At 44.2% G+C, this 13671-nt stretch overlaps 1 protein-coding gene across 3 annotated transcripts in view; it reads right to left on the bottom strand.

Moving 5' to 3' along the window:
• LOC310812413 (nck-associated protein 5-like) overlaps window positions 1-13671 on the bottom strand; it is a 110335-nt gene that overhangs the window by 30014 nt on the left and 66650 nt on the right. For all 3 annotated transcript variants that reach the window (XR_014554520.1, XM_083680957.1, XM_083680956.1), the window contains exons 5-9: window positions 11365-11455; window positions 8358-8510; window positions 4882-4950; window positions 3053-3091; window positions 2725-2844 (exon numbers count right to left, since the gene is read on the bottom strand). Coding sequence is in view for 2 of the 3 variants with exons in the window: in XM_083680957.1 (XP_083537083.1) it covers window positions 2725-2844; window positions 3053-3091; window positions 4882-4950; window positions 8358-8510; window positions 11365-11455 (472 nt within the window). In the remaining variant the exon portion in view is untranslated. The remainder of the gene's footprint in view (window positions 1-2724; window positions 2845-3052; window positions 3092-4881; window positions 4951-8357; window positions 8511-11364; window positions 11456-13671) is intronic.

Genomic DNA, 13671 nt, shown 5'->3' on the forward strand with positions numbered 1-13671 from the left:
TGTATGGCATTTCTGAGAATTTAATTTAAAAGGCTACTTGAAGAAAAGTTATCTATCATTACAGTAGAAGTGTTAAAAACTTATTTTTTTGTCTCTCTCTATTTAATATATATTTAATAAATCACAGAGCCTGAACAGTGCCATATGATCTCTTTTCTGTCAGCAAAATCTCAGACAAAATCCAGATATAGAGCTATGCTTTACATCCGAAATTACAGTAATAACCATGAAAGCATGGTTCTTAAGGAGAATTAATTAACATCTAAGGGAATTCTCATGAGTGACCTGCAGTAAGAGCAACTTTTAACAAATTATGTTCCCATCCTTCTGACAAGTGACAATTATTTCCTTGTTCGTTAATGTGGTGTCAAACATAGTTCCGTTACAAAGTGGTACATAAATCCTTTCTTCTAGAAAACCTGTCTACAGTATGTATTTCACAATAACAAAGAAATGTCTGGCTACAAATCTTTATTCCTGGCTTACTCCCTGGTGAAATGCTGGAGTCTCCTGCTAGACAATATAGATTTATATTCTAGTCTTCCAATGTGCACCCTGAACATGAACACACAATGTACTGTATTGAAAAAACTGAACACACTATAATAAATTCTTGCAGGAAATGACCCAAACATATTGTTTCACCAAAACAAATGGGTAACAAATATATACAATATATATATTATTGTTATTATTGTTGTTATTATTATTGTTATTATTATTATTATTATTATTATTGTTATTTTTATCATTATTATTGTTATTATTTTATTTTCTATTATTAGTATTATTTTATTAGTATTATATATATATATATTTATATTTATTTGTTTATTTATTTATTTATATTTTCCCTCTATCCATGCCGTAATTTATTCATTGAAAAAAAATGTTGAATCTATAACCTCACCATCTTTTGGCATGAAAATGTACTCCTGCCAAACAAAATGTAATCCCTCACTGGACAATGTGGACTGTGACTTTCAATCATCCATACAGTAAGTCCACATCAGTTACTTGCAGGGATTGCAAAGAGTCAACAAAGAATCCATCTAACTCTTGTGGTGGACATACTGCATCAAGCCTCCTTCCTTATCAGCTGCATGGTCAGGTTGGTCTATTAGGAATTGAAATGAGCATAATCTTTACTATTCTCATTCGTTTCCTTCCAGAGTTACTTTTTACCAGCAATTAAACCATTTTTATCATAGAACATCGCTGTAATATTGTCCGTTGGTGCACCTGAATGCATCGACCTTAACCGTTCTCTAACTCCCAGGCAGTGCATTCTGCTCCATCCTCGGCTTCTAACCACCTGACCTGACAGCCTCGTGGCTCCTATGATCCTAACTGTCTCCTCCTCCCTTGTTCTGCCTTGTTAAATAATGCAGTGGGAGCTGGAGGAGGCTACGGCTGGGCCGGCGTTAACACAGAGCAACACCTCCTCCATCCTTCCCCTGATGGCTCCCTTGTGCTCATCACACTCTCCTCTCCTCCAGCCTGTCATGGCAACATGTTCCATTTCCAGCCCTCATTTAAACCACTAGGAGTCTCGATGTTACTGCACTGTCTCCACCGGCCCCTCCATACACAGTATGTAGTCTCCTGCATGTCTCCGCTGTTCCTCCCCCAGGCCTCCCTTCACTATGTGACAGTGTGGGAGGCTCCAACACCTCTCTGGCAAGGCAACGAGAGCTGGATGGCAACAGTGGCAAATAGGATTAAGCAAAATCCATGGAGCCATTGTAGTACAGGCATGATTGTCAATCTGTCTCACGCCTCACATCTCTCTCTCTCTCTCTCTCTCTCTCTCTCTCTCTCTCTCTCTCTCTCTCTCTCTCTCTCTCTCTCTGAGGAAAAAGCCAGTGGAGCTCAGTGTGCATTCCTACCCACTGCAGACCCTGTCTATGTATGTCTGTGTCATGAGCCTAAGGGTGTGATGCACTAGAGGTAATTTGGTTGAGCACTTCATTGTCCCCGGGGAGAGTGCAAGATGGATGACATGAGGAAAGGGTACTTTCTCATATGATCTCGCCTTAGCCCTACAGCTCACAGAGGATGTTTTATGACACCATCATCTGTACTCAGGGACCAGGGCACACAATCGCATTACAATCACAAAGACTGAAGATTCCAATATCTCTGAGTATAAATATCACATAAATGTAACGGAAACAAATAACGTGCTCCTTCAACAATGAACCTGTTCCTCCCACATGTAAAGACGTGTCTGAGACAACAACCTCAGCCGCAATCTAATAATTCAACTAGTAATGTTTAAATCATCCACAGGAACTCCTGAGTCATACTGTAGTCCTGTCAATATAAAAACTGTGTTGTGAGGTTCTGTGCTGTTTTCTAGGTGTAGCTGATTGGACAGTGTGAGGTTCTGTGCTGGTTCTAGGTGTCGCTGATTGGACAGTGTGAGGTTCTGTGCTGGTTCTAGGTGTAGCTGATTGGACAGTGTGAGGTTCTGTGCTGGTTCTAGGTGTCGCTGATTGGACAGTGTGAGGTTCTGTGCTGGTTCTAGGTGTAGCTGATTGGACAGTGTGAGGTTCTGTGCTGGTTCTAGGTGTAGCTGATTGGACAGTGTGAGGTTCTGTGCTGGTTCTAGGTGTAGCTGATTGGACAGTGTGAGGTTCTGTGCTGGTTCTAGGTGTAGCTGATTGGACAGGTTGAGATTCTATAATGGTTCTGAGTGAAGGAAAGTGGACAGAGCCCTACCTGGAGGAGTAGGTCTGAGGCGGGTCGGACCTTCTGCTGGAACAGAACACTCAGGGTCCGGTTCTGCTGCTCAAGGTCGAACACACGGGTTCGAAGCTTCAGACACTCCTCTCTCAGGTCCTGGAGATGAACACAATACAAGTGTATAAGTTATTACATACTGAACGCAGAGACCTTTTAGCAAAATTAACTATTTAACAAAGCATTAACAATGTTTAGATACTGTATGCTCACAAATAGGAAGCAGTAGCATGTCTAAGATATTTGGGTCTGACTGAAGCACTGGAGAAATATCCAAAACACAAAGCCATATCAATTAGAATCAAACCTTTTGGGTGAGAAGCGCTTGCACAACTTGATTAGCAACCTTAAAGAGAACAAAAGGAATAATTAGTAACATACTGTATTTCATTAAAAATCATGGTGTGACCATGATCATCAGGCCTATAAGGGAAGCAGAAAGTAGAGACTGGATGGCCCTGTTTGACCCCTCCTCTCCTCTCTCAACTGCCCCTGCCAGTGCTGACGCTGCACTTCCTCAACCAATTCATCCAGAAGTTCCAGCATTCCAAAATTATTACCGGCTTTAGTGAACACGATGGCACAATACATTACACCGTTTTTTTCTGTCTTCCTTCCCGAGGAGGAGTGTGTTGATTCTTAATGGCCCCAATCATAATAAATCCCAGATGGGGTGGCAGAGAAGGCCAGAGGCAGGCAGCCGAGCGGAACAGATTGGACCGCACATGTCTTCATTATGTTTAATTGTCTTCCGTTGATCCTGTATTGACAGCGCTGGGCTGATGTAAGGCTAGGGACGTGGTGGGCTAAAGCACTGTTGTGCCTGGGCCCGGTCGCAGAGCGTCTCACGCCCGCCACAGTTTAGACCACAGAGCCCATCGACCCTGACTCAGATTACAGCCCATTGATTGCTCATTAATACACTGTAAACTCGCATCGGCTTTTCGAGGTGTCCGCTCCCCTTATTGAATGATGGGAGGTGGAAGAGATATGATCAAGTGAGCACTGTTGGGAGTATAATTTGCTTTTGTAAAACAGAGGGACACTTATTCACAACACATAATGATCTGAGGATCTTCATTTAGGATTCACATTTGAATGGCGGCGCTGCCCTTGCTGTATGGGTTTCATTGTACACTATCTTCCAATGGAGACCTCAAAATAAGCTATTGTTCGAGCTCCTTTTGAGTGTGTTTACTCAATTATTTGAATGTGGACAGCCCAACTAGCATAGCAAACAAGCAGGAGGTCATCTGCTAAACACAATCACCCAACCATTACAAAACAAACCTCACATGTTCTACAGTTTCTATAAAATGCAGTAGCCCCCCCCCCCCCTACACTGTTGTTAGAGCAGCATAGACTCCCCCATCAGAACATGATCATTAGTAAGCCGAGCTCCCTTCAGAATAAGAGGATATTCGGCACGGAGGGCAACAGAAGACAAGACAACACAACAGCCCTGTCTGGGTGAGGGCAGGGAAGTGGAAAAGGGATTTGGGCTGAATCCACCGGAGGCATTAGCCACCAAGGCTGAGCAGGATGCAAACGTTCTCACATCTCAGTAGCATTGCGAAGCAACTGCCCAACACAATTTCACTGGGAATAACAACACATCTGAGTACACGTGATCTTTTCTGTCTTTCCCCTCTCGCTCTGTCTGTCTCTCTCCCACTCTCTCTCTCTCTCTCTCTCTCTCTCTCTCTCTCTCTCTTTCTCTCTGATCTCTGGCACCAGGCAGTACTAGGCAGTCTGTCCCTCCTGGCACACCGGCCTCCTGACTCCCCTCAAAGTGACTCAGCGAGCAAACCAAGCCAAGGAGCTCATTAATCCCTGTCATTTGTGTCCCTTAGGATGCCATTTACCCTGGTCTCTTGCACACACAATGTGGATCATCATTGTTACATGTACCTACAGTATGACTCCATAATTAGATTTCCTTTTCTAAGACATCATTCATTGCTGGAATAATGCAGTGCATTGAAACATTACAGAAGGTCACGAAACATATGTATTGTAAATACTGTATACTCTATTTTGACACACTGCATATGACAGGTTATAACATACTTTACTGAACAGTTCCCCTTCAGTTATGTGAGGTTCAGGCCAGGTGAATTTGAAAGTTGCACTCACCTCATCGAGGCAGCGTTCATACTGTTCCCTCTGGTTCTCATTCTCCGTCGCCAGGGCCGAGTTCTCCTCCTGTGGATCAACACCAAACACACATCAACTCAGTGATACTGTAGGCTTGCCCCCCTGTGAAAAAGGTAGTTTGTCATCAAAGCCAATTTATACTGTGCACTTCACTAATCAGTTTTCTGATCCCCTTTAAAAACAGTATTGATGAATGAGTTAAGCTATGTTAAAGCAAAACTAGGGTGCCCTCTATTTGAAGGACTATTTTGAGAAATGTTTGTTGTTCTTAGAACAGTGAACATTAACAGTCATAACTATTTATTTTCTCATTAGAACATGATGAAGTGCTTACATGGAGTATATTATGTGACATACTGTACTTCAAATAGAAAAAATGAAAAAGAGGGTGCATTCCGTAAATAAAAAGGGACACCGGTATTCCAAATGTCTGCCTAAGAGGCTGTTGCTGCAACAAATCACATACTGTGGTAAAAGAGGATGAAATAACATTAAGAAGACAACAACAACAACAGAGAACATTCAAGGGGTTGAAAAGGTCATGTGTCAACAGAAGATCTGGTGAACCAATAAAGTCTACAGAAGTATCCCAACAAAAGGTCAAGGAGATTGAAATGATGATGCTGAACTTCAAGGCACACATAGACGTTTGGAGAATGGGCTAATGTGAATACTTCCTCGTGTTCAGAGCAATATTGCTTCACCTTTAAGCAAGAGGCCTATTGATCTCATCGGGCTCTCATTTGTCAAAAGCAGCCAGGGCGTATTAGAGCCTGTCAGCTTCTCCACAACTGCCACGCTCCTCTCACCCCTGCCCTTTAATACAAACTGCCAGCCCCTTGATTAAAACACAGACCAAATAATTTCAGCCTAAATATTCTACTGGCTTTAATGTACTTGGATGGGATGGAGCTCTAGGCGAAGAAAAAGCTTTTAGTGCAGGCAGATACTGATCACAGTTGATATTGCTGAGATTGCACTTATGCACGGCTTTAGCTGTGCATTCATAGACATAGTTAAGGTAGTAACAAGTTCTATATTATTCATGCAAATGGCTCTTTCTCTGGAAAACAAGAGCATTGCAGTACAAGCGAGATGCCTTGTTATATGGTTGATTTGTTTTTCCATGTAAATTATTTTTGACATCTAAGTATATACAATTTAAGGTACACATCAAAAAGCAAACATGTATTCACAAATAAAGTTGCTCTGCCTGCACCAAAAGCTTTTAGAATTATTTTGTTAGACTTTGTTTACACAATGAAACAACAAAGAAAACAGGCTAAAATAGCAGACATATTGCCCTGATAAAAAATGGTTATAGGAGGCAATGAAAAGAAGAACAAAGAGGTACTGTAGCTTCAAACAATCATGTGTAAAACACGTCATTGTTAAATACAGTGGGGACCATTCCAAACCAGAGTCCAGTGAGTAATGCCCTCATCCTGCCAATATGGCAACATCGCAGATGTAGTAGTTCTAGCAAATGTAGTGAAAGAACTGTAGTTCAATACAACACAATAATGACATGCAGTATTAGTTTGGTCATGTTGGTTATGTTTCTTGTGTGGGAGATATTTAGAGAACCGCAGGATGGACAGCATGAGTTGCTGCTTCTGGCTCCCAGCAGGTATGATGGGGAGGAGAGGTGGGGGGGCTGGAAGCTGGCTCCACCACAGTCAGTTCTCCCTCTGTAATTGAACAAGAGCGAGCCAGCCCTGTGCTTCTGAGACATAGTGCCAGCTGTCTTCCTACGACGCCTGCACCAGGCCTTTCCCTGGCACCCGGCTCACCACTGTGCCAAGCTGCATGGCAGGTTGGGCAGACTGGGCATGCAAGGCTTTCCAACCGCAGACATACTACCCAAGACCCAGGCATACCAGTCCAGCAGTCCTACCGTGGTGTCTCATTGTAATGCATGGAACGGAATGAGGAATGGTATCAAACACAGATGGCGATGCCATTCCTCCATTCCATTCCATGCATTACAATGAGCCCGTCTGATTTCTACCTCCACCAACCTCCACCGGTGGAAAGGTTGATATACCCTGAAGCCATACTGAAATGACCTTTTGTCCACTCCAGACACAACTTTCTTTCCTTCGACTGGATCTAGAATCACTCACTAAACCCTCTTCCATTAGTGGGTTTGGGACAAAAAAAAAAAAATAGAACATTGATATCTCTTCACATCTCAAAAAACACACGGCTCTTTTTTTTATTAAAGAATGCTTTTCAAAAATGATTCAATCGGAGCTTAAACTAGGTACCATTTATAAGGCGTAGCGTGCCATCCATGTTAATGAATGGTATCAGCTTGGCAGGGAAATAACTGTGGGTGCCCTTATTTAGTGTCAGCAGCATTTCTATACCACAGAGGGCAGTGATGTATCACCTTGCCTTTGTTTTAGCTGCTTCTCCTGGAGGAGCATCCATCACCGATGCAGTGGGACGGAATAAAATGGCAGATAACTTTCGATACAGTCATTTAGAATGTAGCGTTTGGGTAATGCGCTCCCTCTAACGGATCAGGAGACAGGCCAGCCATTTCCAATCACTGGAGATAACTTACTGTCTGGGAGTCATAAAGCAACAAGCAATTACCCAGCACTTTGTTCTAATTAGCTTCAGCCGCCATTTCTGTCAGTGTGAAGTTAGTGTCACGTTAACGACGTGGGAGAGACTGTGGCGGTTCTCAGCTCGGATCCTCTCTCTGGTCGTGTTCTCTAAGAGTGGAGGTTCCACGATGGACTGAGATGCTCGGCTGTTCGAGTGGGTGTTCGAGTATCTCACGCTGACTCACAGCGTGCCATAGTGCGGTTCATCTACAGCTTCCTTTCGTTTCTCTATTTTAGAAGGCCCCTCCATATTAGGTGATTGATTAACTTGATATATGCTTCTATTACAACCTCTTAATAACAGACCCCCCCAATAACATGTCAAATTCCAGAAGTGTGAGTAGCCCTCTTGTTTTCATGTGGCGTTATTCATGTGGCACATCCCGTCTTTGAACATTAGCCATAGGCCCTTGCCACATCAGCCAAAGCCCAAGGGCCACTTTGGAAATGAGGAGGTGGGTCTTCAAGCGTAACTTGATTAAGTCTTAATAGACTTAGTCCCTTAATTGCTGAGGAGATGAAAGACTGTCTGTTGGGTTCGGTTGGAAACAATCAGGGAGGATTACTCTATTCTATGTACCTCTGACTCAACTGTTGCTGAGAGCACGTGGTGAAGTGCTCCGTCCCAGAGCTCTGTGGAAACTAACAAAGACTCTAGTGAAGCCTGATGCCCAGGCCCTCTTAGGAGTGCTTTGCTCTCCAAACCCAGAGCGCATGAGGATTTGATAAGCCGTCATGCCTCAGACAGAGCTGAGGCTGGAGACAACAAGAGACGGGCTAGTCACAGAGGGAGAAGGAGGACGAAAAAAAAGAAAAGCCGGCGCCACGTTAGCGTACCTCCAGGGCCCGGAGACGCTCCAGAAGGAGCTTGGTTTTGTCTTTGTCCTCTTCCGCTTCGCTGACATCGGCCAGCGGATCAACCTTCCTTGCCGGCGGGCCACTTTCCTCCAGGCTGTCATGCTGCTTCTGCACCTCCTCTGAGAGTTTGTCCTGACACACAGAGGAGACGATGGGGGTGAGAGAGAGTGAGAGAGAGAGAGAGAGAGACAGAGAGAGAGAGAAAGGGAGAAACAGAGAGAAAGAGAGAGACAGAGAGAGAGAGAGACAGAGAGAGAGAGAAAGGGAGAAAGAGAGAAACAGAGAGAAAGACAGAAAAAGAGAGACAGAGATAGAGAACGAGACAGAGAAAGAGAGAGAGAGAGAGAGAGAGAGAGAGAGAGAGAGAGAGAGAGAGAGAGAGAGAGAAAAGAGAAGGGGAGGGAGGACCGGGGAGAAGAAAGAAGCAGATTCAACAACACGACTCAAAAACATCCCTTAATCCCTAATCGTGTTTCACTTGTTTTCCAAAGAGTGGCAATGACCTTGAGGGTTCTCATCTTGTCTGCGATAGGGGACCCCCCACCCCCCACCCCCCACCCCCCCACCTCCTTCCCGCAGTCTCCGGCTGTGACTTTAATACACACAGGCGGAAATTAATAGGAAGACAATTAAATGAAGTCCTGATATCCCATGGCCTGCTGGCACGCTCACTATGATTCTCAGATTGGAAGACACCCTGACATTAGCAAGACTAATTAGCTACTGTACATGCAAGACATTATACAGTACACAGTGTCACTTATGTACTTCTCCTCACACATTCCTAAGAACAAAGGAAGACATTTATGCATGTGAATCTAAACCGTTTTCTTTTATGTTTGAAAGTTCAAGGTACTGCCAGTATGACATCAATTTAAATATTGTGTCTAATGCACCTCCTCTGAGTTCATACACAAATATAAAAACAATACCGCTAGGATTTATGATGGATTAGCTTCCTCCGAACCAATGTGATCTGCTGATAAAACAAAATGCTTAATCCTCGCTGGACTAAACTGGGCATCTATCTCCAAATCCACTGAATATGCATTCCCCAAGGTACTGTACAGTAACACAACAGCCAGGGGTCATGCTGTATGGAGGACATTAATCTTAAATAGATTTTATGAGATAGAGAAGGCTTCTTCATAGATTTCACATGTCTTAGTCCACTGGAACGGCCAGTGGCTTTTAATTCGCTAGATCCATTTCACAAACAGTCTTATCTACGTATGTTATTTCAAATCTCCGCCACCGACAGTAGGGATGAACGTGCGCTGGGGTTAGATGACATGCAGCCTACAGCGACAACCACAGCCAGGTAATGAGCTTTGAATGAAATAGGACTTTTTTTTTTTCATAAACGTCACAAAAGCATTCAATCGTAATCTTCTGATGTATGGCTGTGCCCCTTTGTCACATTTTTCATTCCATCCTCTCTGCTGACAGTTAATTGTCAGGTTTGATGATACCTTCCCCAGTAATGCTGTGGGCGCAGCAACGACGATGGCAGTGATGGATGAGCAGAGAAACTTCACACTGTTAAACAGCAGCCAAATGTATCAAAAGCATGACTACCCCCCCGATCAGGAACTTCAAATTGTGTCTTTCCACCAACTAATATTACTTTGTTGACAACAAATCACAATCTTACAAACGTATTGGTGATTTTGCTATGTTGGCCAATGGCTTTGACATTTTTATTTAAGACTAGAATAGTACTTCCTACCAATATTTTTAAGACCCATATATCCACAAGTAATGGCGTCATTACTTGTGGATATATGTATGATTTTTATTAGGGTTGTGTTACTTTGTCTGATTGCTCATTAAACAGTACTAAGGAGTGTTGGCAATGATCAGACTTTCTCAAATATACTGTACAGCAGGTAGACTGGTCTGCAGAGCAGATCTGCACTTGTCATGATGATTAAGTTGTGTTGTTGAGCTGGAAAGCAACACGTGTTTCTCACTGCACATGAGTGTGTACGGCACACAGTTAACACAGCGCAAAATGACGTACTAGATCCTCTTCTCTGGCACTAGTTTAGAGATTCTAATTCCATGTTTAATAATCTACTCAGGTTGATTAATCCTCGGGCTGGCTTTATTCTCTATAATCACATCATTTGAATAATCACTTGCTGTCTTGGTGTGTGGAATGGCCTGCCCAGAATGGACTGCCCCGCTGCTGAGAGTTACACTCCCCGGCGTCACCCCAAAAAGGCCCAAGCTCATTTCACATGCATTAACCTCATTGAAATGCAAACCACAATGCCTTCATTTTTCGTGATGACATTCATATTTTACTCTGCCCATTATTTTTACACATTATCATTTATGACAGACTTTTTTTCAAATATTTTATCTTGAGCTTTTATGATGATGTATGCATCGCAGAAATCAAGGTGATTTAACAGCACCTTTAGCATCTGAGTTATATTAAGTACACTGCAATTAATAATGTGAACTTCTAAGCAGTTAACAATAGTTAATAGTAATTATCTATGAAAAACTATAATTTCATGTTCTTGTTGGTAATGTACAATAAGTACTGTACATTACTTAATTTACTCTAATTTAATCTATTCTGATACACTGTTCACTCAAGAAACTATTGACATTTGGGGTTAGTCTAACAGTTTACAGTCTATTTCTGTCTTACACAATCACACCTCTGCTCTAACAAGTAAGAACTTCACAATTACTTTAACACAACTAATTAAACTTCTGGTAATGAGTCTGATTACAACAACAAGTCTGGTTGCCATGAATAGTTTGAGGCTGGGTTCATGACTCAAAGGCAACAATAACAATAATGGGAAATTAATGTCTCCCTGAGGAGTACACCTACGCACCAGCCTTCACAAGCCTCTCTGGGATAAACTCTTGCAATCCGGTCGAGTGCAAAAGTGTCGTACAGGAAAGGGCGACTTGTGTTGTGGAGGAATGCTGGGAAATGTAGTGTAGTGTGGTAGGGCATTACCTTGTAGGCCTTCATGATGTCCACAGTGTCCACAGCGGTCTGCTCCAGCACCCCCTGATTCTGCAGCAGGGTCCGCACAGTCTCTTCCATCCTGCACACACACACACAGAGAGAGAGGGGGGGTTGATGGATTGGATCAGAGCCATAAACACACATGGAACGGGTGGGTTTGGATCACATCCCAACCTCCCTGCCCAGTGCAGCATGTGGGACACCATGGTGTGGTGCTGAATGGGTACATATGGTGCCTGGGAGGTTGAAAAGTGCACTCCGTGAAGCAGACTGTGATTAAGTCAGTGACTCTTTGCCTCTAGACCTCAATCAAATTGTGCCTCGGTTTGGCCCAAAAAACATTTAATCTAAATGCAAACCAGGAGACTTTTAGCCCGTATCAGAGTGTTAGTCTTGTTCCTCATGAATAATGGTAATGACCTCTGTTACTCCCAGGTTGCCATACAGTATCATTGTACTGTATGGCCTGCTGCTACATACATCCTGCTACATCCGCTGAGACCGGCGACCTCTGGACAGAGAGTGTGAGACAAGCCTATCTCCACTGACCCAGCTGGACCTCCACCACTGAGTACAAAGAGACGTGCAGATGAAACCAGAGTGACATTCAGGAGCGGAATATCAATGTGGATGGGGGGAGTGGGGGGGGGGGGCGACGGCTACACTTATAGAGCAAAGATACACTGTGAGATAAACGATAATGCATGGATTATTTGATTGTGTCCTGTCGGTCAACCTGCTAAAAGCCTTTGGGGGTGCACGAGCACGAGTACATGAATCTACAGACTCATACTATACAGAGAGTGTGTTACTCCTCTCTTGTGTTCTGTATGCCCTTAAGGAGAAATAGGAGCCATATAACAAGCCTTGCCATAGCCATTGCTTCACCGCTGTTTATACTGCTTATACTGTTCATACTGTTTATATTTTTTATTATTTCTATTTTATTTTATTGTTGCACTACTCTGTGGCACTGTCACTTTTGCATCTCACTGTATACTTGTATGCACGTGACAAATAAAGAATCTTGAATCTTGAATCATAGGCTTTGACTACATCCAAATGTTGATTCTTCTCTCAGCATTGACAATCTTTTTTAAAAATGAAATCATTTGAAGCCCTACAGTACCACTCAGCCGTATACAGCAGACTAAATGCCAGTGTGTGCAGGGAGGTGGTGGTATGACCCCGGTGACCCTCACATAGCTGAGTAGCAGGATGGTGGGCTCCTTTGATGTCTCTCTCCTCCCTGCTCCCCTCTGTTGTGGCTGAGGACTGGGGGGCTGGGGGGCTGGGGGGCTGGGGGGCTGGGGCGCTGGGGGGCTAGAGGGCTGGGGGGCTGGGGGGCTGGGGGGCTAGAGGGCTGGGGCGCTGGGGGGCTAGAGGGCTGGGGGGCTAGAGGGCTGGGGGGCTAGAGGGCTGGGGGGCTGGGGGGCTAGAGGGCTGGGGGGCTGGGGGGCTGGGGGGCTGGGGGGCTAGAGGGCTAGAGGGCTGGGGGGCTGGGGGATAGGGCTACTTGAAACTGATGTCTGCAGCTAGCCAACACCTGAAAGAGCCTCTTTGTGTTTTTTAATGGTGCTGAGGTGGGTTTGAAAGAGCTGGTTTGCAGTGCCACTTCATTCCTGGTTCAAAGTGGCCGCAAGCGAGCGGCGGACGTGTGGAAGCCCGTTCCGCAGGCCAATGGAGACACCTCTTTGATGATGGGGAAGGAGCAGTAAAAGTCCCTGCAGTATGCCTGCCAGTGGTGGCTGAGAGGAATGACTTCAACATGGGCTAAATTCCCCAAAGTGTTTGAAGTCAGGGAGGCCCCCGGATGTAGTCCATACAAACCAACAGGGATGCAGGGCCAGGAGTAGCCTCTGTACATATTGATGTGTGATGTACATGTCTATGACTCATTCAACCTGAACTCAAAGTCCCTGTTAATGCCATACTGTCCCCAACTGTACATGTGCTCTGTGAAGAGAACCAGTTGTCAGCGCTTGACAAACAGACGCTTTGGCACTGTAAGATAACTGGGCTTAGATGAACCCCCGTTTCAGTCGTAACGCTGTGACATCAGAGTTTATCAGCTACATGTGAAAGGTGAGTCGAAAGTAAAAAAATAAATATCTCAGCTGTCTTTCAGCAACTATATTTCACACTGCAGCTGGCTGCAGCACCACCAATGGCAGAGGTAGATAAGAGACCTGGGGGGAACATGGAGTACACAGTATAGAGACCTGGGGGAACATATAGTACACAGTATAGAGGCCTGAGAGGAACACTCTGTTCTGTTCTGTTTTGTTTTCTTAA

This window comes from Argentina silus (genome assembly GCF_951799395.1).
Source record: "Argentina silus genome assembly, chromosome: 11".
Lineage (NCBI taxonomy): Eukaryota > Metazoa > Chordata > Actinopteri > Argentiniformes > Argentinidae > Argentina > Argentina silus.